Source organism: Callithrix jacchus, chromosome 10, assembly GCF_049354715.1.
Source record: "Callithrix jacchus isolate 240 chromosome 10, calJac240_pri, whole genome shotgun sequence".
NCBI lineage: Eukaryota > Metazoa > Chordata > Mammalia > Primates > Cebidae > Callithrix > Callithrix jacchus.
The window spans coordinates 16978699-17001409 of NC_133511.1; the positions used below are offsets into that span (position 1 = coordinate 16978699).

The 22711-nt window shown below is 45.2% G+C and overlaps 1 protein-coding gene across 50 annotated transcripts in view; it reads left to right on the forward strand.

Annotated features, from left to right (window-relative positions):
* The first annotated feature begins 2082 nt into the window (after positions 1-2082).
* The window catches only part of CEP164 (centrosomal protein 164), a 77826-nt gene continuing 57197 nt past the window's right edge, over positions 2083-22711 (forward strand). For 33 of the 50 annotated variants that reach the window (XM_078339552.1, XM_035264656.3, XM_035264670.3 and 30 more), the window contains exons 1-3: positions 2083-2192; positions 10848-10950; positions 14096-14207. Coding sequence is in view for 46 of the 50 variants with exons in the window: in XM_035264656.3 (XP_035120547.3) it covers positions 10869-10950; positions 14096-14207 (194 nt within the window). In the remaining 4 variants the exon portion in view is untranslated. Of the gene's footprint in view, positions 2564-10847; positions 10958-14095; positions 14208-22711 lie in introns of all 50 variants that reach the window. The other 17 variants (XM_035264657.3, XM_078339555.1, XM_078339558.1 and 14 more) reach the window with 6 other exon arrangements.

A 22711-nucleotide genomic window follows, 5' to 3' on the forward strand; every position in this document is an offset into this window, starting at 1 on the left:
ATCATGAGGTCAAGAAATCAAGACCATCCTCGTCAACATGGTGAAACCCCGTCTCTACTAAAAATACAAAAAAATTAGCTGGGCATGGTGGCACGTGCCTGTAATCCCAGCTGCTCAGGAGGCTGAGGCACGAGAATTGCCTGAACCCAGGAGGCGGAGGTTGCGGTGAGCTGAGATAGTGCCATTGCACTCCAGCCTGGGTAACAAGAGCAAAACTCCGTCTCAAAAAAAAAAAAAGAATAAAGGAAGTATAGGCATGACTGCTGCAGAAAAACTTAAACGTGAGGAGCATCAATCTAAATAACAGAGAGGGAAACTCCAAAAGAGCATGATATTTATTCAGAAGTAGCATTGCAATGAGAATCCACATGCCATAGAGACTGTGCAAGTAGGAATTTTTAAAGGCCAAATGAAGATGATTACATAAATAGTTTTGAAACAAATAATCCTTGACTACAAGGCTCAATAACAGGGGCAGCATCAGTCCAAGGTTGGACAGGCAATTGCTGCACAGATGGTCTTGCCGAGGTTTTTTTTTTTGTGTGTGTATAAGTTCGTGGATAGCCTTTGTGCAAGGCTGTGGTTTTTGCATTCTTTTGTGATAGTTCCTGGCTTTTTTTTTTTTTTTTTTTTGAGACAGAGTCTCACTCTGTTGCCCAGGCCAGAGTGCAGTGGCTCAATTACGGCTCACTGCAGTCTTAACTTCCCAGGCTCAACTGATCCTCCCACCTCAGCCTCCTGAGTAGCTAGGATCACAGGCATGTGCCACCACACCTGGCTAATATATATATATATATATGTACGTATATATATATATATATGTACGTGCATATATACGTACGTATATATACACGTACATATATATATATATATTTTAATAGAGACAGGGTCTTGTCATGTTGCCCAGGCTGGTCTTGAATTCTTGGGCTTAAGTGATCCTCCTACCTCCACCTCCCGAAGTGCTAGAATTACAGGTATGAGCCACCAGGCCCGGTCGATGGTTCTTGTTATCAGGCATTTGTCCCTGAGAACCCTCTCTTGATGGCCTTCCCTGGCTCCATTTGTCAGGGTTTTAATACAAATGACTCCTGATTTTGACAACTTTCACAAGGAATATGCTCTGTATATCCTGTATATTCCAATAATCAGAGTTTCTCATTCTGGAATCAGCCTCTGAGTGGCGCTGGGACTAGTCTGAGTTGGATACATCTCTAGAACCTGTCAGAAGCGGCTTTGGGAGCTCGGCCTCACCATTTTCCTCTTCAACTAGCAGCGTCTCTATTTGTCCGTTTTTCAGTTTTCCCACTGATGTCATGGCCAGAACCGTCTTTGCCCCTCTTAACTTGTCTAGGAGGTTGGCGACATATGAGAGGAAGATTTGCCCTCGTGCAAGCAAAACGAAAACTCTTCGGAATTATATTAGTGGCAACGTTTCTGCCAGACAGGGTGTGTGGAGGAGCTACACATTGTGTCACTTTTTTTTCTTCTTCAACAAACTCTTTAAAATAGTTATGACAGACATTACTATCCCCATCATGCAGGCATTTTCAAACTGAACCCTGGGCTTTGGTGAAAAGATGGATAGCAGAAAATAGGTCTAACTCCTGGTCAGGTGCTCATTGATTTAATCGAAGCACAGGAGAACCATTTTTTTGCGGGGAGAGATGGGGCGTGGGGGCGTCTCCATTACCTTACATTCACATTTCTTTTTTGTTATTGAAGGGCCAATGGGTTGATTATTGATGACCACTGTATTATTCACCCGATGATCATACTCCTAACAAATCATCAATAAACTGCCTTAGATAATTCACGTTACTGTTAAGTACTCTGAATAGTCCTTTTCTGTCCTGGCAGAAATCCTCACGTCTAAATTCGAGGTTCTCTTTTAACCTTTTGCGGATTCAGCTTACCTACCCTAAACTACACTCCCATCGTGCAACGGAAAACTGGCAGAGCTCACGCGTGCACCGACGGGACCTTGAGCCAATCCAGTGTCAGAGCTCTCACCCGGCGACCTATTGGCTCCGGCTGGAGGCGGGACTCTCAGTTGCTAGGCCTGTACCTTTTCCGGAAGTGTTTGTTGCGCGCTGCAGGACAACACTCTGGCGTCCCTGGAAGCGGGGAGGGTGGGTGTCGGGTGGCGTTGGGGGAGCTGCGCCTCGCCCGGAGCCTTCCGGGGTGGGGGATAGGTGAGGACCTCCTCAAGGGAGGAGTTGGGCGGCGGGGAAGGGAGCGTGGCGGGGGAGCTGAGGCAGGCTCGCGAGTCAGCGAGCGGGTAGCGCCCGAGTGTGGGCGGGGACTGAGGGAAGACGTGAAAAACCGCCGACCGGGCTGGGGTGCGTCGGTTTGAAATCTCGGCGCCCACTGAGCGGGCCAGCAGGTCCCGGGCTGGGGTTTGGCCGGTGGGTGAGCAGCGGGTCGGGACGCGGGAGAGGGGCCCTGGGCACCTTGCCCTGGTTTGCGAGTGAGGCCAGGCCTTCCGAAGCTTGCTGGGATACTTCTGTGGCAGGCTCCCCGGGGTCCAAATCCGGGGCTAGCCCAGCCTTATGCCATCTTTTGGGTAAGTTGGAAAGCTTGTTTTTTCCTTTGCTTGTATTGATTTAAAAATCGTCCTCTATCTCTGGCACCGCTCTCCTCACTTGGCTTCCGCGACTCCCTGTCGGTCGGTTCTCCTAACTCAGTCTTCTGCAGGAGAAAGCCCTCCCTTCTACTCAGCGCACTCCATCTCTTGCGTTATCAGCTTTTCACCATGGACTCCCCAAACTACTCATCAGCCAGACCGCTTTCCTGAGCTCAGACCTGCTTACTGTCGTCATCAGCCTTCCTCAGTCCCTCGGATCTGTTCCTCTTGTATTTCTTATCTCAGTGAAAGGCTTCATTCACTCAGCCAAGTCTGCACCTGGAATTTATTCATCTAATACAGACAGTAGACATCTGTCGGAAATGTCCTGTCTTCTAGGCAGTGTGGTAGGTGAGGCTGCCTATTGGACAACGCATAGAAACGAACAGATAATCATAGTGTTCTGGCTTAAATGCTCTGATTTCCCTCCTCTCTCCTGAAGTTCAAGTCCTGTATTCTGCCTCTTAATTCCCCCAGAATCTGGCCCTTCCTTTCCACAGCCACTGACTTAGTTCATACTTTCTTGCTTGTGCTTTCAGGATAACTTCCTAAGTGGTCTTTCTGCCTCAGTTCTTGTCCTCCTGTAATTAGTTCTTATGCAGCTACCAGAATAATTTATTTATTTTAGAGACAGGGTCTTCCTATGTTGCCCAGGCTGGAGTGCAGTTGCTATTCATGGGTTTGACCCTAGCACACTGTAGCCTTAAACTCTTGCTCTCAAGCCATTCTCCCACCCCAGTCTCCTGAGTAGCTGGGACTACAGGCATGCACCACCATGCCTGATTAGAATCATCTGTCTGACCTACAGATCTGATCATGCCAGTCTCCTTTGTGAAATTCTGTGATGGCCCCTCATCATTTACAGGGTAGAGCCTGAGTTCTTCCATGCCCTTTATAACATGCTCTTGCCTTTTCTTTTTCTTTTTCTTTTCTTTTTTTTCAAAGTTAGGGTTTTACCATGATGGCCAGACTGGTCTTGAACTCCTGACCTCAGGTGATCCACCCACCTCGGCTTCCCAAAGTGCTAGGATTACAGGCGTGAGCCACCGTGCCCAGCTTGCCTTTCATTCTAGAGCTCTCTCTTGCCACTCCTCCCACTGTCCCTTGCACTCTGGTCATGTCAGAGTGATTAAGAGTTCCGTTTGGGAGGCTGAGGTGGGTGGATCACGAGGTCAAGAGATTGAGACCATCCTGGCCAACATGGTGAAACCCCGTCTCTACTAAAAAAATATAAAATTTAGCTGGGTGATTGGCACGCACCTGTAGTCCCAGCTACTTGGGAGGCTGACGTGGAAGAATCGCTTGAACCTGGGAGGTGGAGGTTGCAGTGAGTCCAACCTGGCGACAGAGCAAGACTGTATCAAAAAAAAAAAAAAAAGAGTTCCGGATTTGGAGTCAGACTTGGATACCTACATTTTCTCTACCGTTTATTAGCTGTTAAACCTTTTGCAAGTTTTTTTTTTTTTTGAGACAGAGTTTCACTCTTGTTGCCCAGGCTGGAGTGCCATGGTGCGATTTCGGCTCACTGCAACCTCCGCCTTCCAGTTTCAAGTGATTCTCCTGTCTCAGTCTCCTGAGTAGCTGGGATTACAGGCATGTGCCGCCACACTTGGTTAATTTTTGTATTATTAGTAGAGCGATACTCCATCTAAAAAAAAGAAAAAAGTAATGAATGTCTGAATGGCCATAACTTATATTCCCTGGTGCTGGATATATGCTTTGGAGAAATGTTGAATAAGTCCTTTAAATATGTGAATAGCAATAATAATAATGTAATGTCTAACACTTATTGAGATCTTAGTATATTTTAAGCGCTTTACATGTGTTGAATCATATAAGCCTCACAACACATTGTGATGGGCAGTGTTATTACTCTCATTTTATAGATGAGCAAACTGAGGCTGCCCAGCTAGTAAGAGGCAGAGCTGGGATCAAAGCCAAGAATGTTTTAAAACATTTGCTCATTACCACTTCGTAATCAATTCTCACATCTTCCACCTTCTCCCCAGTTCCTTCTCCAGTCAGTCTTTTCTGTGGTCAACCTTCTTTATAATTGTTGGAGCAGGGTGGAAGAAATAAATATGCAGGGAACCCTTATTATGCCTATGAGTGTATATTCTCTGTTAGCGTGTAGATGTGCAGAACTCTAGCTTTGCTGACAAAGTACAGAGTAAGGTAGCCACAAAACTGAGGGACTGGGAAACAATGATATGTATTGAATGGAAGGGAACTGGGCATACTTAGCTTACCTTAGCTAGAGAATCCTGGGGTGCCTCCCAATTAAGCAGAAGGCAGAACCTGAGATATCAGGGAATATTTCTTAGCAATGGATTATTGGCTTACTATTAGAAAGACCTTCTAATAGTTAAGAATTATCATGATTGAATTATACACATGAGGTTATTGAGGCTGAGAGAGGTGAGGCACCTTGCCTAAGGTCATACAGCTGGTAAGTGAGGGAGCTGGGATTTGAATCCAGGTCTTCTGTCTGTCCCCAAAGCTGGTGCTTTTTTTTTTTTTTTTTTTTGAGATGGAGTTTCGCTCTTGTTACCCAGGCTGGAGTGCAATGGCGTGATCTTGGCTCACCACAACCTCCGCCTCCTGGGTTCAGGCAGTTCTCCTGCCTCTGCCTCCCGAGTAGCTGGGATTATAGGCACGTGCCACCATGCCCAGCTAATTTTCTGTATTTTTAGTAGATACGGGGTTTCACCATGTTGACCAGGATGGTCTTGATCTGTTGACCTCGTGATCCACCCGCCTTGGCCTCCCAAAGTGCTAGGATTACAGGCTTGAGCCACCGCCCCTGGCCCAATGCTGGTGCTTTGACCACTATGCTGTCTGTCATTTAAAGCACAGAGAGGAAAATTTTAGCATGGGAACGAAGGTGGACCAAAACTACTGAGGGCCTTCCCAGCTCCTGAGATTGCTTGCGTGTTTTTTTTTTTCTCAGCTAGGGTCTCACTCTGTTGCCCAGGATGGAGTATGGTGGTGTGATCATAGCTCACTGAAGCTTTGAACTCCTGGACTCAGGTGATACTCCTGCCTCAGCCTCCCCACTTTACACTCTTTATGTAACTCTGTCTTCTTTTCCATCTGGTCAGATAGCTCCTGCCTCAGCCTTCTGAGTGGCTGGGACCACAGGTGCACACCACCATGCCTGGCTAATTTTTTTTTTTTTTGGTGGAGATAGGGTCTCACTATATTGCCCAGGCTGGTCTTGACCTTCTAGGCTCAAGTGATCCTAGGCCTTATATTTGCGGTTTACAGCAGTAACAGCTCCAGCAGCTTACATAGGCTTATGTTAGGCTTTGTTGGAAAATTCCAGAGGAGGAGGCATGGCTCTCAGAAGTATGTGGTTTAACAGTAGAGGTAGAACACATTTTCATGAAAAAAGTAATATTGAGAGAAATCTGCCTGTGGACACTTGAGAATTATGAGCTTAGTGCTAAGGTAGTTCTGGGTTGACTGGAGAGGATGAGGTTGGTTGGGAAGGCTTCCTGGAGGAAATGTGTGAGCCACTTCTTTTTTGTCTGATTCAGAGATTGGTAAGAGATGCATGAGTGCAGTTGGATGACCCCTCCCAACTCTATGGCTCACAGAAGGTCTCAGGCTAGGCAGCAAGTAGATCCTACTGGGTTTCATCTGATCTGTTGGTAACTGCTATGTAGCGAACAATGTTGAGGGTTCTGAGGTCATGTCTAGGGTGCCATGATTGACTAGTGATGTCCCTCACAATTTTAGGCCTGGAGGAAGATATTAGGACATGTTCCATTTATTAGGCATGGCATATCTAAGGGCTGCATTCTTATTTATTTATTTTAGAGACAGGGTCTCAGTCTGTCCCCCAGGCAGTGGTGTTATCATAGCTCACTGTAGCCTTGAACTCCTGGGCTCAAGGGATCCTCCCATCTGAGCCCCCCTTCAAGTAACTGGGACTGTGGGTGTGTATGTCACCATGCATGGCTGGTGTTTTAAATTTTTTGGGTAGACAGGGTCTCACTGTGTTCACCAAGCTAGTCTCAAACTCCTGGCTTTAAGCGATCCTCCTGCCTCAGCCTCCCAAAGCCCTGTTATTACATGTCTGAGCCATGGTGCCTGGCCCAAGGGCTCCATTCTTAGACTTATCCTCTCTGTTACCACTCCAACTCAGGTTACCATTGCCTGTCACCTAACCTAGCTCGTGATTTTTTACCTTATCTCTCTCACAGACCTGATTTTCTTCTTTCCAATCTGGTCTTCGCTTTAGGGTACTCCTAGTAGCTTCTGGAGTAATTTTTCAAAATATGTATCTTGAAAAATCATTTCCTGGCTTTCACTTCTCTTTTTTGAGACAGGGTCTTTCTCTGTCACTGAGTCTAGAGTACAGTGGCACAATCAAGGCCCACTGTAGCTTTGACCACCTGGGCTCAAGTGATCCTCCCACCTCAGTCTTCCATGTAGCTGGGACTACAGGTATACACTACCACCCCTGGCTAATTTTTTAATTTTTTTGTACAGGGTGAGACAGGGTCTTATTATGTTGCTCAGGGTGGTCTCAAACTCCCGGGCTTAAGTGATCCTCCCACCTTGGCCTCCCAAAGTGCTGAGATTACAGGTGTGAGCCACTGTGCCCAGCCCAGTTCTCTTATGATAAAGGCCAACTCTGCATGACTTGTCTCCCACTGGCCTCTCCAACATCCTCTCTAACTGTCCTGCTTCTTGCCTAGTGTTTTCTTCTGCTGAAGGACTTTTGCATATGTCTGTAAGAACACCCTTTCCTTTGCTCTTTGTCTAGTGAATGCCTACTCATCTTTCGGTTCTCAGTGTAGGCATTATTTAAATCAGGCTTATTTTCTTCAGAGCACTTCCCTTGGTTCTAATTATACATTTCTCTGTGACTGATTGGTTTGTCTCCCTCCCTTCCCAGACTGTAGCTCAAGAGTAGCAGCAGCTGAATTTGTTTTTAATCACGATTGCATCTTTAGCACCTAGAAGTAAATGCACGTGGTTGGTGCCCAATAAATATTCCTCGAATGAGCAGATGTTCTTTAGTAGCCATCCTGCAAATAGATATGACTTCTCTTCCCATGTTCCATTTTTCTGCAACTCCTTGCCATTTTAGACCTGTCCCTGCCCTCATTTTTTCTAGAGCCAGGTAAGGCAAGGAAAGAAGGTAGAATACAACCCACCTATATTTAAATTTTTTTCTGGAAGAACATTTATTTAAATTTGATGATCCATGAATTCAGATTTTTCAGCGTTTCCCTGATGTTTTAATAGTTAAATATATCACATGGCACGGTGGCTTATGCCTGTAATTCCAGCACTTTGGGAGGCCAAGGCCAGCAGATCACCTGAGGTCAGGAGTTCGAGACCAGCCTATCCAATGTGGTGAAATCCCATTTCTACTAAAAATCCAAAAATTAGCCAGACATGGTGGTGAGTGCCTGTAATCCCAACTACTAGGAAGGCTGAGGTGGAGAATAGCTTGAACCCAGGAAACAGGTTGCAGTGAGCCTCTCGCTGCATTCCAGCCTGGGTGACAGAGTGACACTCTTTAAAAAAAAAGGTAAATATAGATCATTATGTATATAGCAAATTAGTCTTTTTGCCATGCAGACAGAGACTGTCTGTCCTGTGCTTTCTGGAGATGCGATGTATGGGATAACATTTCTCAAATGCAGAATTTCTGAGGTAGTTTAGACAGTCCCTTGTATAGAGCACACGCTTGAGAAGTGCCTGTTCACTCTAATGTTCAGGCCATTGTCGGTCCCTACCTGCCCGTGGATCCTTTCCTTTTCTCTTCTTCTTCTCTCCTAAGAGGATTAAAGATTCAGGTGACTCTGTAAGCCACCAGGCAGTGGGCCCCATCTGCCGCCCTTGTTCCTGGTTCTTTTCTGCTCAGCTTTTTAGAGTCAACAGTGGTCAGGCCTCTGTTGTCTCTGGCTGTGCATGCAGCACAGTCGGCTGTCAGGTCTGCAGGACATTGCCGGTTCTTCTGAGGGTTGGGAGCACATTCTCACTTCAGCTTTTGTCCTGCCAAAAGAAGCCCTTTTCTTTTGGTATTTTCTTCCTGCTAGGAGGTGGCATGGTGGGAATGAGAGGGACAGAAGATGGCTCCCTTTTTGTTCAGTGCACTGACAAAGGGAACCCTGTCTTGTGAGTCCTAAGGCAGGACTCCTCTGTTGCCCACCTCTCAGCTGTCGCAGTACAGAGAGGGATCCACAGTAAACGGTCCCTGATGGATCCTTTGTTGCTTGTCAGGAGTCTCTAGGAACCTTGTAATAGATTCACAGTCACCAGATCCTGACCTTTTTGATGGCTGGGTCTTTCTGCTTGAAGAGGGCTGTTTCATCCTTGCTGCTCCAGGGGGAACAGTGGCAGCTTCTGAGGAAGTGGGGACTAGAGAGGTCAGGACTTGTGGCTCCAGACTCCTGTTGGTGACACCTAGTGTGGCCAACTCCTCTGCAGGTTGGAGAGGTGCTCTGAGCAGGGCTGTGCGCAGCAGCAGTTTTCCAGGTGGCCTACATCATCAGGCTGCAGCGTGGGAGCCTCCATGGGAGAGTTGGTGGGAATTGGGGTCTTGAGGTAGTGGTGGGAAGAGTGGAGCAATTCTAGAAGTGCACCAGCTTGTCTGAAGAATTTGGCACCGCCCCGTCCCGGGAGCTAGAAACCTTGGATTCAAGCTTCAGGAGTTTGAGACCAGCCTGGCCAATATGGTGAAACCGTCTCTATTAAAAATACAAAAATTAGCTGGGTATTGTGGCACATGCCTGTAGTTCCAGCTACTCAGGAGGCTGAGGCAGGACAATTGCTTGAACCTAGGAGCTAAAGGTTGCAGTGAGCCAAGATTATGCCACTGCACTTCAGCCTGGGTGACAGAGTGAGACTTCATCTTAAAAAAAAAAAGAGCAAGAACTCTAAGCCACCAGGCAGTGGGCCCCATCTGCCGCCCTGGTTCCTGGTCCTTTCTTTCCATCTCCTTTTAATCCTATCAGGCCATTTAGCCTTAATGACCTCATTTAACCTTAATTACCTCCTAAAGATCCAGTCTCATTGTGAATTAGGGCTTCAATATGTGAATTTTTTCCACTTTGAGAGGCTGAGACAGGAGGATCGCTTGCACCCAGGAGTTCAAGACCAGTTTGGGCAACATAATGAGACACCATCTCTGTAGGAAAAAAAAAGTATTTGCATATGTAAATTTTGGTGGGACATAGCTCCTTTCCACTCTTTCCCCATATCCAGGTCCTATTAAGCTTAACGTTACTGGTCCATTCTGTCTGTCCATCTCCCATTTCCTTGCTTCTGCCCTAGTTAAAGCCCTCATCATCTTTCCCCTGGGCAGCAGCCTTCTTGGGTGGTTTTCCTGACACCAGTCTCTAATTTCTCTAATCCAACCATGCCAGTCCTGCCAGAGTTCTTGTCCTAAAAAAAGGCCACCTTGTGATACTTTGTTTCACCAGAGCCCTCAGTGACTCCCCTCTGCTGTAGGACAGGGTGGAGGCTCTTTAGCACAGTCTGCAAGGCTCTCTGTGGTCAGCCCATCACACATGGTGGTGTCTTCACTCTGGAACACCTGTCTGCACATGATGCTCCCTCTGTTTAGAATCCTGCTGCCCTTGTTCCTGGTTCTTTTCTGTTCAGCTTAGAATGCCTTGTCAGGCTTCCTTCATTTCTTTGGGGGAATTTTTTGCTCTTTTTCTTAGTACTCCCAGAACAGGAAGTTGCTTTTTTCCTTCTGCCTTCCGCTACTCTTGAGGTTGTTCCCTCTACTGGATTGTAAGCTTCCTAAGGGCATTTTGGATTTGAATTGGGACATCCAGATAGGGATACGTGTTGAGATGGGGGTGTGCCACGGAGGTGTGCTGGTGTATGGCGCGGGGGAGGGGGGTCTGTGTACTGCTAGTTATTATGGTGTCCCTAGGATTTTCTACTTGGTGGTTCTGTATTATAATTGCTTCTTCTAATCTGGGGGAGATATAAAGTCAAACTCTTGACAGAGCCAGGCTTGAAGGTCTTTTGTGGTTCACCAGTGTTCATCAGGCCTTTAGGAGACCATGTGCAGGGCTGTGAGCCTTGAGTTGTTGGTTTCACCCTCTACTATACCTGGTGCCTGGAAAGGCCCTGGCCAAATTGGTGTGCAGGGTCTGGTTTGACCCAGATGCTCCATGACCCAGTGCCAACTTTTCCCTGATAAGCTTGGTCACTAATTTCTCTTTTGGCGGGGGTCTCTGGGATCTAGGTGTTTGAGCCCAGATGAGTCATGGCTGGACAACCCCTCTGCATAGGAGATCAGCTGGTTCTGGAGGAAGATTATGATGAGACCTACATTCCTAGTGAGCAAGGTAACAGGTTTGTGGAGAGACCTGTGGTGTATTGTGTTTGTTTTTTGAGGACAGGGATTATGTTTGATTTATTTTTGTTCTTTCAGTACAAAGTATGGAACATGTACAGAGTTGCTTAGTATATTTGGGTTAGATCATCTATGAGCCTACCTTGGCCTCTTGCCTGTTTTTTTAAATTTTTTTTTTGAGATGGAGTCTTGCTCTGTCGCTTGACCTCTTGATCTACCCATGTTGGCCTCCCAAAGTGCTGGGATTCAGGCATGAGCCACTGCACCTGGCCTTTTTTTTTTTTTTTTTTTTTTTTTAATAGTTTCATTCTATTGTCCAGGCTGGAATGCAGTGGCATGATCTCGGCTCACTGCAGCCTCTGGGTTCAAGTGATACTTCTTTCTCAGACTACTGAGTAGCTAGGACTACAAGTACATGCAACCACGTCCAGCTAATTTTGGTATTTTTAGCAGCAACAGAGTTTCACCGTATTGGTCAGGCTGGTCTTGAACTCCTGACTTCAGGTGATCTACCTGCCACAGCCTCCCAAAGTGCTGGGATTACAGGCATAGGCCACTTGCCCAGCCATGACTGACCTATTTCTTAAATTTGTATACATTTGGTTGCTGTTGTAAATGGAGTAAAGGTTTTTCTGAGGATGTTTGTAAAAACTGTCTTCTGCTCAGTTCAGGTGTGGGCATTCTAACCTCAAGCCACCATTTTCCCTTCCTGGGCTATCTTCCTAATTATTCTTACTGCTTATAAAGCGGATCACATCAGTGCTGTGCTTTTAGTCCCCCTACCCCCAATATCCTCAACACCCTTGATAGGATTGCAAGGCTCTGTGACCTGGCTCTCTCTACCAGTCACACTGGCCTGTTTTTTTTTTTTTTTTTTTTCCCCGAGACCAGTTTTCACTTTGTCACTCAGACTGGAGTCTGGAGTGCAGTGGCATGAATTTGGCTCACTGAAGCCTTGACCTCCTGGGCTCAAGCGATTCTCCCACCTCAGCCTCTCAAGTAGCTGGGTCCACAGGTGCATGCCATCAGGCCCGGCTAAGTTTTATATTTTATTTGTAGAGATGGGGTCTTGCCATGTTGCCCAGGGTGGTCTTGAACTCCTGGGCTCAAGCAGTCCACCCACCTCAGTCTCCCAAGGTGCTGGGATTACAGGTGTGCCACCCCATGCCTAGCTACACTGACTTTCTGAGAGTCCCTAGAGCTGCTGGTTGTCACAGATCTTTTGCATCTGCTTTTCTTCTGCCTGAATGCTCTTTCTTCAGTGCTCTGCATGGCTGGCTCCTATAGCTTGCGCAGGTTTCAGTTAACTGTCAACATTGCTGAGAGGCTTGACCATCCTTTCCAAAGGAGTGCACTTCTACCCTGACGTTCTCTAGCTCATACCTCATTTACTTCCCTCATTGCATTTATCAGAAACTGTAATTTTTTGTATATTTATCTGTTTACTTCATTGCTGGCTGTCTCTTCTACTAGAATGTAAGCTCCATAATGGCAGTGACTAGTTTTTTTCTTAAGGCTTATAGTGACTAGTACATAGGAGGCACTCAAAAATATTTGTGAAAAATGAGTAAATTAGTCTTTGACCAATCAAGTTCCAACCATATTTGAAAAAATGTTTTTTCTTTCCTAGTTCCCAGGTATGTCAGCCTTCAAATTCTACACTGCAGTGGCTCATTGGTGATGCCCTTCTGGCCTAGGTTGTTAACCAGCTTAAGCATTGATGTCATTTGAGTATTTATTTAATCATTTTTGGGGGTTCTAGTGACATGTTCCAATGGTTATCTTTTTTTTTTTTTGTGGACACGATTTCATTCTTGTCACCCAGGCTGGAGTGCAATGGCGGGATCTCAGCTCACAGCAGTGACTGCTTCCTGGGCTCAAGCGATTCTCCTGCCTCAGCCTCCCTAGTAGCTGGGACTATAGTCACATGCCACCATGTCTGGCTAATTTTTTTTATTTTTTATAAAGACAAGGTTTCTCCATGTTGCCCAAGCTAATCTTAAAATCCAGAGCTCAAGTAATCTCTGCCTGCCTTGGCCTCCCGAGGTGCTGGAGGTAACTGGGATTACATGCATGAACCACCATGCCTGGCTTGAGATACCTCTTAAGTCAGTACAGTTCCTTCAGTTCTGTGGCAAAAGAGCTTTTCTAAATGCTTGATTTCCAGAGTATAGCAAAAATTATTTTTTGTTTGTTTGAGATGAAGTCTTGCTTTGTCCCCCAGGCTGGAGTGCAGCCTTGACCTCCCTAGGCTCAGGTGATCCTCCCACCTCAGCTTCTTGGGTAGCTGCACTACATGCGCACACCACCATGCCCAGCTAATTTTTGTATTTTGTATAGAGACGGGGTCTCATCATGTTGCCCAGGCCGATCTTGATCTCCTGGATTCAGGCGATCCTCCCACCTTGGCCTCCCAAAGTGCTGGGGTTACAGCCATGCCACCGTACCCAGCCAGAACGAAAGTATTACAGTCCATATATATAGCAAAATTGAAAAAGAGGCAACTCACTTCAGGGAAGAGAGGGTTCAGTGAGTTGGCGTTCAGCCTGCTTGAGTATCATTCACTTTCTCAGCTCAGATAGCTCCCTGCCCCTAGGCAGAATCAGTCACTGCCTTCTCTCTGCTCTTATAGCATACAGGACATGTCTTCTTCCTTACAGCACATGTCACCTGGATTGTACTCTTATTTGTGTGTTTGTAACAGGGAGCTTAGTCACTTGTAGTTTTTCAGTACATGCTTGTTGATTGAGTGATGAGTGCTTTTGCAAATCTTGGGAGCGCTTACTACCTTCTGGTAAGGCTGTACTCATCCTGGATGGTTCTGGCTATGGCTTTTTGGGGTTCTTCCCTCTGAGGCCCCTGCTGCAATGACGTCTTGGTCTTATATTATTTTGTTTTTCGCCTTTTTAATGCTTGGCTTTAGGTTATATCATTGCAGTGTGGAGATAGCATGCTTGGATCCAAGTGTACCATTTATAAATTGTAAGGAAACAATTATATATGTTTATTGTTGATAATTTAGAAAAATAAGATTTTCTCATTGATGGAAAGAAAAGGCAAAGTAGAAAAAAGATTGTGATTTTTTTTTTTTTTTCTATTAATCTCTTTTACTCTCCCACCTCTGCCTCTCCTTGCAGAAATTCTTGAATTTGCCCGGGAGATTGGTATTGATCCCATCAAGGAACCAGAACTGATGTGGCTGGCACGGGAGGGCATTGTGGCCCCACTGCCTGTGGAGTGGAAACCATGGTAAATCAGCAGGGCGTGCAGCCCACTGACTTGGCTTAGCAGAGGCAGAGGGAAGCTAACATTGGGGATCAGTTTGAACTGGCCCGCTTTTCCAAGCCTATCCTGCACAGTCAGGGACAGCACTGTGCCGTTCCTCTGCTGGGCCACCTGCTGTTTCAGGCCTGAGTGTAGGCTGATTGGATGGTGCCTAGGATGCGGTTCGACGCTTATATATCCAAGGCCACAGGAGCTACTGCCCTGGGTCCGGTCCTCTAGCACCAGCGTCTGTTTAGGATGTGCTGAGGGACTGTTGTTACTCCTTGCAGACTGATATTGTAAGTGACAATTGTACCTCCTTAGCATGTCTAAGATGGATGCTGGTCTTGCCATGTGCGATGGTTCTCACGATTATAATCCCGGCACTTTGGGAGGCTGAGGCAGGTGAATTGCTTGAGGTTAGGAGTTCGAGACCAGCCTGGCCAACATGATGAAACCCTGTCTCTACTAAAATTATAAAAAAATTAGTGGGGTATGGTGATGGGTGCCTGTAGTCTTAACTACTCAGGAGACTGAGGCAGAATTGCCTGAACTTGGGAGTGGAGGTTGCAGTGAACCACAGCTGTGCCACTGTACTCCAGCCTGGTGACAGAGTGAGACTCCGCCTCAAAAAAAAAACAAACCCAAAATATATGAATAAAACTACTACATAAAAAAAATAAAAATAAAGTGGATACTGGCATTAAAGAGGTTTGTAGGGAGGCCATACATACTGGCAAAGGGTTTCTGTGTCCCTTGGGAATGCCTGGCTCTGCCATATCTGAATTCATGTAACATATTCATGAATAGGTTCACATTCATAGATTCATTCATATTTTCAGTTTTGGCTAGAGCTCTTTGGGATGGAAGGAGCAGTGATTCACTAAGTGGGTCTCAGGGAAACAGAGGGTTTTTTTTTTTTTTTGAGATGGAGTTTCGCTGTTGTTACCCAGACTGGAGTGCAATGGCACAATCTCGGCTCACCGCAACCTTTACCTCCTGGGTTCAAGCAATTCTCCTGCCTCAGCCTCCCGAGTAGCTGGGACTACAGGCGCGCACCACCATGCCCAGCTAATTTTTGTATTTTTAGTAGAGATGGGGTTTCACCTTGTTGACCAGGATGGTCTTGATCTCTTGACCTTGTGATCCACCCGCCTCGGCCTCCCAAAGTGCTGGGATTATAGGTGTGAGCCACCGCGCCCGGCCGAAACAGGTTTATGGAGAGGAAAGATGGAGTGGCCAAGGTTGGGAAACTAGAAGGAGCCATGGTCACTGCTGCTGTCTCTCTCCTTCTCCTGAGGACTGCAGTGATCCCTGCTCATCGTGACACTGTTCTGTGTTCTCTGTATCTACTCTGTCCTCCCGTCTTGCATTTTGTTTTCCTAATCACATGCATAGAGCTCTCTCCAGCCTGTCTCCCTAAAGTGAATGCCATAAATTTACTTGCTACCTTAGATTGGGATTTCCCTCTGCTTATCCTCAACTTGTCCTCAGGTATCCTAGGAGTCTCTTCTGCTGGTTTTGTGCAATTTTGTAGACAAGGCGTAATTATTCTGTTCTTGTTCATACCACTCACTGTGTTGGCCATAGCTCAAAGTGATTACAGTTGTCACCTTACTCTTCTTAACTGAAGAATCACAGTCCTTTTAGCTTTTCCTCACATGGCAGTCTCCTTGTTGTCTTGATTTCTTTTTTTTTTTTTTGAGTTGGAGTTTTGCTCTTGTTGCCCAGGCTGGAGTGCAGTGGCGTGATCTCAGCTCACTGCACCCTCTACCTCCTGGGATCAAGCGATTCTCCTGCCTCAGCCTCCCGAATAGCTGGAATTACAGGCGTGTGCTGCCATGCCTGGCTAATTTTGTATTTTTAGTAGAGATGGGATCTCACCCTGTTGGTCAGGCTGGTCTCAAACTCCTGACCTCAGGTGATCTAACTGCCCTAGCTTCCGAAAGTGGTGAGATTACAGGCATGAGCCGCTATGCCTGGCCTCTTGATCTTTTTAGCCACCTTTCCTTTAACTTTCTCCAGTTTTATGACACCTTTATTGAAGTAAATTCATCAGCACTTTACAGTGTGTTCCAGGTGCTGAAGGCTCCTGGTCATGTTTGTAGGCTAAGTTAATAGGAGTGGATTGATTCTGTTTCCAGTACCTACCTTGATGGATGGAAGGAAACTGTCATTGGTTGTGGGCCAGCTGCATGCCAGCTTTTATGCCCGCTGCCTTTATATACCTGCCAATGGTGGGTAACACTCTTTTGTCCTGTAAGGACAGTGAGTTATTTTTCAGTTTTTAAAATAAGTTGGTGAGGCATGGTGGCCCACACCTGTAGTCCCAGCACTTTGGGAGGCTGAGTTTGGAGGATCGTTTGAGCCCAGGAGTTTGAGACCACCCTTGGATAATATGGCGAAACCCTGTCTCTTCAGAAAATTCAAAAGTTAGTTGGCGGTGGTGACACGCACCTTTAGTCCCAGCTACTTGGGAAACTGAGGAGAATTGCTTTAGCCTGGATGGTCGAGGCTGCAGTGAGCCGAGATTGCATCACTGCACTTCAGCCTGTTTTGAGACAGCGAGAACCTGTCTCAAAAACAAACGAACAACATGAATCATTAAGATGTATATATACATATCATCTTTTACCCTTCTTCTTTTCCTCAGAGTAATTACTATTAATTGGTAAATTCTCTCTAGACTCTTAATACACATGCATGTGCCCCTCCCCCACAGTGGTTTGGTTTTTAAGCATAAGTGCTTTATTATACACACCGTTCTTTTATGTCTATTTGTGTGGGTCTACACACAAATTCTTGTGTCAGCTTCATACTTTCCCACGTAGAGAGGTACCACAATTTTCAAAAATCTTGCATTATTTGACTGCTCTTATATTGAAGGACATTTTGATATTTTGGTAATTGGCTGTGAAGTGAAGGCTGTTTCTGGATTCTCTCCTCTATTCCATTCATCTGTTTGTCTGTCTTCACACCAATACCATTCTGTCTTGATTACTGTAGTTTTATAACAAATCTTGAAATCATTTAAGGCAAATCCGCCAACTTCTGTTGCCCAGGCTGGAATACAGTGGTGTGATCTCGGCTCACTGAAACATCTGCCTCCTGGGTTCAAGCGATTCTCCTGCCTTGGCCTTCTGAATAGCTGGGATTACAGGTGCCTGCCACTATGCCCGGCTACTTTATTTATTTATTTATTTAAGATGGGGTTTCACCATGATGGTCAGGCTGGTCTTGAACTCCTGACCTCAGGTGATCCACCCACCTCGGCCTCTCAAAGTGCTAAGATTACAGGCGTGAGCCACTGCGCCTGGCCAATTTTTGTATTTTTTAGTAGAGACGGGGTTTCACCGTGTTGGTCAGGCTGATCTAGAACTCCTGACCCCAAGTGATCCACCTGCCTTGGCCTTCAAAGTGCTGGGATTAGCCGGGCGCAGTGGCTCAAGCCTGTAATCCCAGCACTTTGGGAGGCCGAGGTGGGTGGATCACAAGGTCAAGAGATCGAGACCATCCTGGTCAACATGGTGAAACCCCGTCTCTACTAAAAATACAAAAAATTAGCTGGGCACGGTGGCATGTGCCTGTAATCCTAGCTACTCAGGAGGCTGAGGCAGGAAAATTGCCTGAACCCAGGAGGCGGAGGTTGCAGTGAGCCGAGATCGTGCCATTGCACTCCAGCCTGGGTAACAGGAGCGAAATTCTGTCTCAAAAAAAAAAAAAAAAGTGCTGGGATTATAGGCATGAGCCACTCTGCCCAGCCAAAGACAGTGTTTTTATTCCATTTTCGATATTTAAGTTTTAAAAATTATTTTCTTGTATTATTATATTGGCTAGGCATTCTCTATCATACTTATAAGAAAATAAATGATAGAAGGCATCTGTTTCTTTTCTTTTTCCTTTTCTTTCTTCCTTTTTTTGGAGACAGAATCTTGCTCTCTTGCCCAGGCTGGAGTATATTGATACTATCATGATTCACTGCACCCTCTACCCCCCAGGCTCAAGCGATCCTCCCACCTCAGCTTCTCGAGTAGCTAGTACTACAGGTGTGTGTCACCACACCTGGCTAATTTTTGTATTTTTTTTTTTTTTGGTAGAGATGGGGTTATGCCATGCTGCCCAGGGTGGTCTTGAACTCCTAGGCTCAAGCAATTTGCTTGCCTTGGCCTCCCAGAACATTGGGGTTACAAGCATGAGCCACAGCACCCAGCCTAGAAATATTATCAATTAAAAAATTGTCAATAAAAAAAAATAGTCAATCCAGGGGCAAGAAATAACAATGGATCATTTTAAATTGCATTTCCTAAGTTTGTAGAGTTGAATTGGCCATCTGTTGATCTTTTGTGATTTGCCTGTTTATGTCCCTTGCCTTTTTGTCTAGTGGATTGCTTATCTTTTTATTTTTGTTAAGGTGCAGAACTCTGATTATTCTAGGTGTTCTGCACAATAATAGTGGTATCTTAGCACTATTATTTCCACTATTTTCTCCCAGTCACATGTCTTTTAATTTGGTTTATGCTTTCTTTTGTCATACTGAACTCAATAGATTTGTATGATTTTTTCTTAATTGTGGTAAAATACACATAATGTGAAATTTGCCATTTTCACCATTTCTGAGAGAACAGTTCTGCAGCATTAATTACATTCACAGTGTTGCATAGCTGTCACTACCATCCATCTCCAGAATTTTTTCATCCCCAAACTGAAACTCTCTAGCCATTAAATGTTAATTCCCTATTTTTCCCTCTCCTTAATCTCTGGCAGTCACCATCCAGCTTTCTGGCTTTATGAATTTGCCTATTCTAGATACTTCATATAGGTGGAATTATTCAATATTTGTCTTTTTGTGTCTGAGTTTCTTTACTTAGCATAATATCCTCAAGGTGCATCTATGTTGTAGCATGCAAGAGAATTCATTCTTAAGGCTGAATAAAATAATATTCCATTGCATGTATATACAACATTCTATTTATCTGTTTCTCAATTTTTTTTTTTTTTTTTTGAGACAGTCTCACTCTGTCACCCAGGTTTGAGTGCAGTGGTGCGATCTTGGCTCGCTGTAACCTCTGCTTCCTGGGTTGAAGTGTTTCTCCTGCCTCCGCCTCCCGAGTAGCTGGGAATACAGGCATGCACCACCATGCCTGGGGTAATTTTTGTATTTTTAGTAGAGATGGTTTCACCGTGTTGGTCTCGAACTCCTGATCTCAAGTGATCTACCTGCCTTGGCCTCCCAAAGGGTTGGGATTACAGGCGTGAGCCACTGTGCCTGGCCCTGTTTTTCAATTTATCTGTCAGTGGACATTTGGTCTTCTTTTCGTCTTGTGAATAATGCTGCTGTGATCACTGGGGTACAAATATCTGTTTGAATCCCTGCTTTCAGTTCTTTTGGGTATATGCCCAGAAATGGAATTGCTGGGTTACATGGTAAATCTATTTTAAAGTAAATTAATTTTTTTTAGAGATGGGGTATTGCTGTATCACCCAGGCTGGAGTGCAGTGGTGTAATCATAGCTCACTGCAGCCTCAAACAGCTGGGTTCAAGGTATCCTCCTGCCTCAGCCTCCTAAGTGGCTGGGACTACAGGTGTGCACCATGGTGCCCAGCTATTTTTTCTTTTTTTTTTGAGATGAAGTCTCGGTCTATAGTCCAGGCTGGAGTGCAATGGCATGATCTTAGCTCACTGCAACCTCTGTCTCCTGGGTTTAAGCGATTATCCTGTCTCAGCCTCCCAAGTAGCTGGGATTACAGGTGTGTCATTACGTCTGGCTAATTTTTTTGTATTTTTGTAGAGGCGGAGTTTCACCATGTTGGCCAGGCTGGTCTTGAACTCTGACCTCAAGTGATCCACCTGCCTCAGCCTCCCAAAGTACTGGGATTGCAGGCATAAGCTACTATGCCTGGCCTACCCAGCTGTTTTAAAATTGTTTAATTTATTGCAAAATCTATTTTATATTTAAGTTAAATTATATTTCATATTAAATTTGATTTAATTATTTTTGAGGAACCCCATGCTATTTACTGAAGCACCATTTTACATTCCTACCAGCAGTATACAAGTGTTCTCTGTCACCCAGCTTGTAGTGCAATGGCACAATCTCAGCTTACTGCAACTTTGACTTCCTGGGTTCAAGCGATTCTCCTGCCTCAGCCTCCCAAGTAGCTAGGTGCATGACACCATGCCCAGCTAATTTTTGTGTTTTTTAGTAGAGACAGGATTTTCCCATGTTGGTCAGGCTGGTCTCGAACTCGTGACCTCAGGTGATCCACCTACCTGGACCTCCCAGAGGTCAAGGGATTGACCAGAGTACTGGGATTATAGGCGTGAGCCACCGCACCTGGCCTTTTTAAAAAATTTTTATTTTTTGAGACAGGGTCTGGCTCTGTCACTCAGATTGGAGTTCAGTGGTGTGATCATAGCCCACTGGAGCCTTGAACTCCTGGGCTCAAGTGATTCTCCCACCTCAAGTCTTCTGGGTAGCTAGGACTACAGTTGTGTGTCACTGTGCCTGGTTAATTAAAAAAATTTTTTTTTTGTAGAGACAAGGTCTCACTATATTGCCCAGGCTTTTATTTTTGGGGTTTTTGATAATAGCCATGCTTATGGTGTGAAGTGGCATTTCATTATGGTTTTTTTTTTTTTTTAGATGGTGTCTTGCTTTTGCTCTGTTGCCCAGGCCGTAGTGCAATGGCATGATCTCTGCTCACTGCAACCTCCGCCTTCCAGGTTCAAGCGATTCTCCTGCCTCAGTCTCCCAAGTAGCTGGGATTACGGGCATGCACCACCATGCCTGGCTAAGTTTTGTAATTTTAGTAGAGACAGGGTTTCACCATATTGGTCAGACTGGTCTTGAACTCCTGACCTTGTGATCCTCTTGCTTTGGCTTTCCAAAGTGCTGCTATTACCGACATGAGCCACCGTACCTGACTCATTATAGTTTTGATTTGCACTTTGCTAATGCTTAGTGATGTTGGACATTTTTTCATGTGCTTATTGGTCATTTGAATATCTTCTATAACTGTCCTTTTTTTACCCCTGATTTTTTTTTTATTTCTGCTCATTTTCTCATCTATTTTTCATTTTCTTTTTTGTTTGAATTGAGGTTTATTTTGTCAAATTTCATAAGGAGATTTATGGGGATTGTATTGGATTTATATCTTGATTTTAGGATTATTAGCATCCCTACCAACTTGAGTCTTTGTATTCTGGAATACTGAATGCCTCTCCAGTGGTTTTTCTTTTTTTTCCCTGACTTTTCAGTAAACCTCTATAAAGATTTTACACATTTTAGGTTTATGCGTGAGTGTAAAATACTTTGCATTACTGTTGTGAGTGGATTTCTTTTTTCCAGTTAGCTGTCTTAATACATTGTTGTTGATGGTGGATGAGATGAATGGTTTATTTTGGACTTACCCATGTTGAAACACTTCCTGAAATATACCTCCTACATTATTTTATTTTACCATCGGTCCACACTAGCTTGGATTATTACTTCTTATGAGTTTAGGGTCTTTTGTAAAACCAGAGCTCTCTGGGCCGGGCACGGTGGCTCACGCCTGTAATCCCAGCACTTTGGGAGGCTGAGGCGGGTGGATCACGAGGTCAAGAGATCAAGACCATCCTGGTCAACATGGTGAAACCCCGTCTCTAGTAAAAATACAAAAAATTAGCTAGGCATGGTGACGCGTGCCTGTAATCCCAGCTACTCAGGAGGCTGAGGCAGGAGAATTGCCTGAACCCAGGAGGCGGAGGTTGCAGTGAGCCGAGATCGCGCCATTGCATTCCAGCCTGGGTAATGAGCGAAACTCCATCTCAAAAAACAACAACAACAAAAAAAATACCAGAGCTCTCACAATGCATTGTTCTTCCTCAGACTGTTTATTAAAATATTAAGATGGCCAGGCATGGTGGCTCATGCCTGTAATCCCAGCGCTTTGGGAGGCCAAGGTGGGCAGATCACAAGGTCAGGAGATCAAGACCATCCTAGCTAACAAGGTGAAATGTTGTCTCTACTAAAAATGCAAAAAATTAGCTGGGCGTGGTGGCATGCACCTGTAATCTCAGCTACTTGGGAGGCTGAGGCAGGAGAATCACTTGAACCCAGGAGGCAGAGAGAGACTCCGTCTCTAAAAAAAATTAAAATTTATCCTAGCACTTAGGTTCAGTGTACCATAGTGTTTATAGTTCTCCATCTAAATAAAACCAAGTTCATTCCTATACTAGTTCAGCATGCATTCTCAAGAACTCCAGTGATTATAAATTACCATCTAGAGAAGCCCTTAGGTATGCCAATCCTTTCTTCCTGTATCTAAGCTAACTCCTTCTTAGCCAGATGGTACCCTTTGATTTTGTGTTAACCCTTTCTTTCCCTCTGATCTTAACCCCTCTCATTCTATCTTCTCTCTCCTTTTTCCACCCCCTTCTCTTCCTCCTCTTTAACATCATCTCGCTTTTTCTTTTTCTTCTTTTGTACCTGAGCAGCGACTAACTT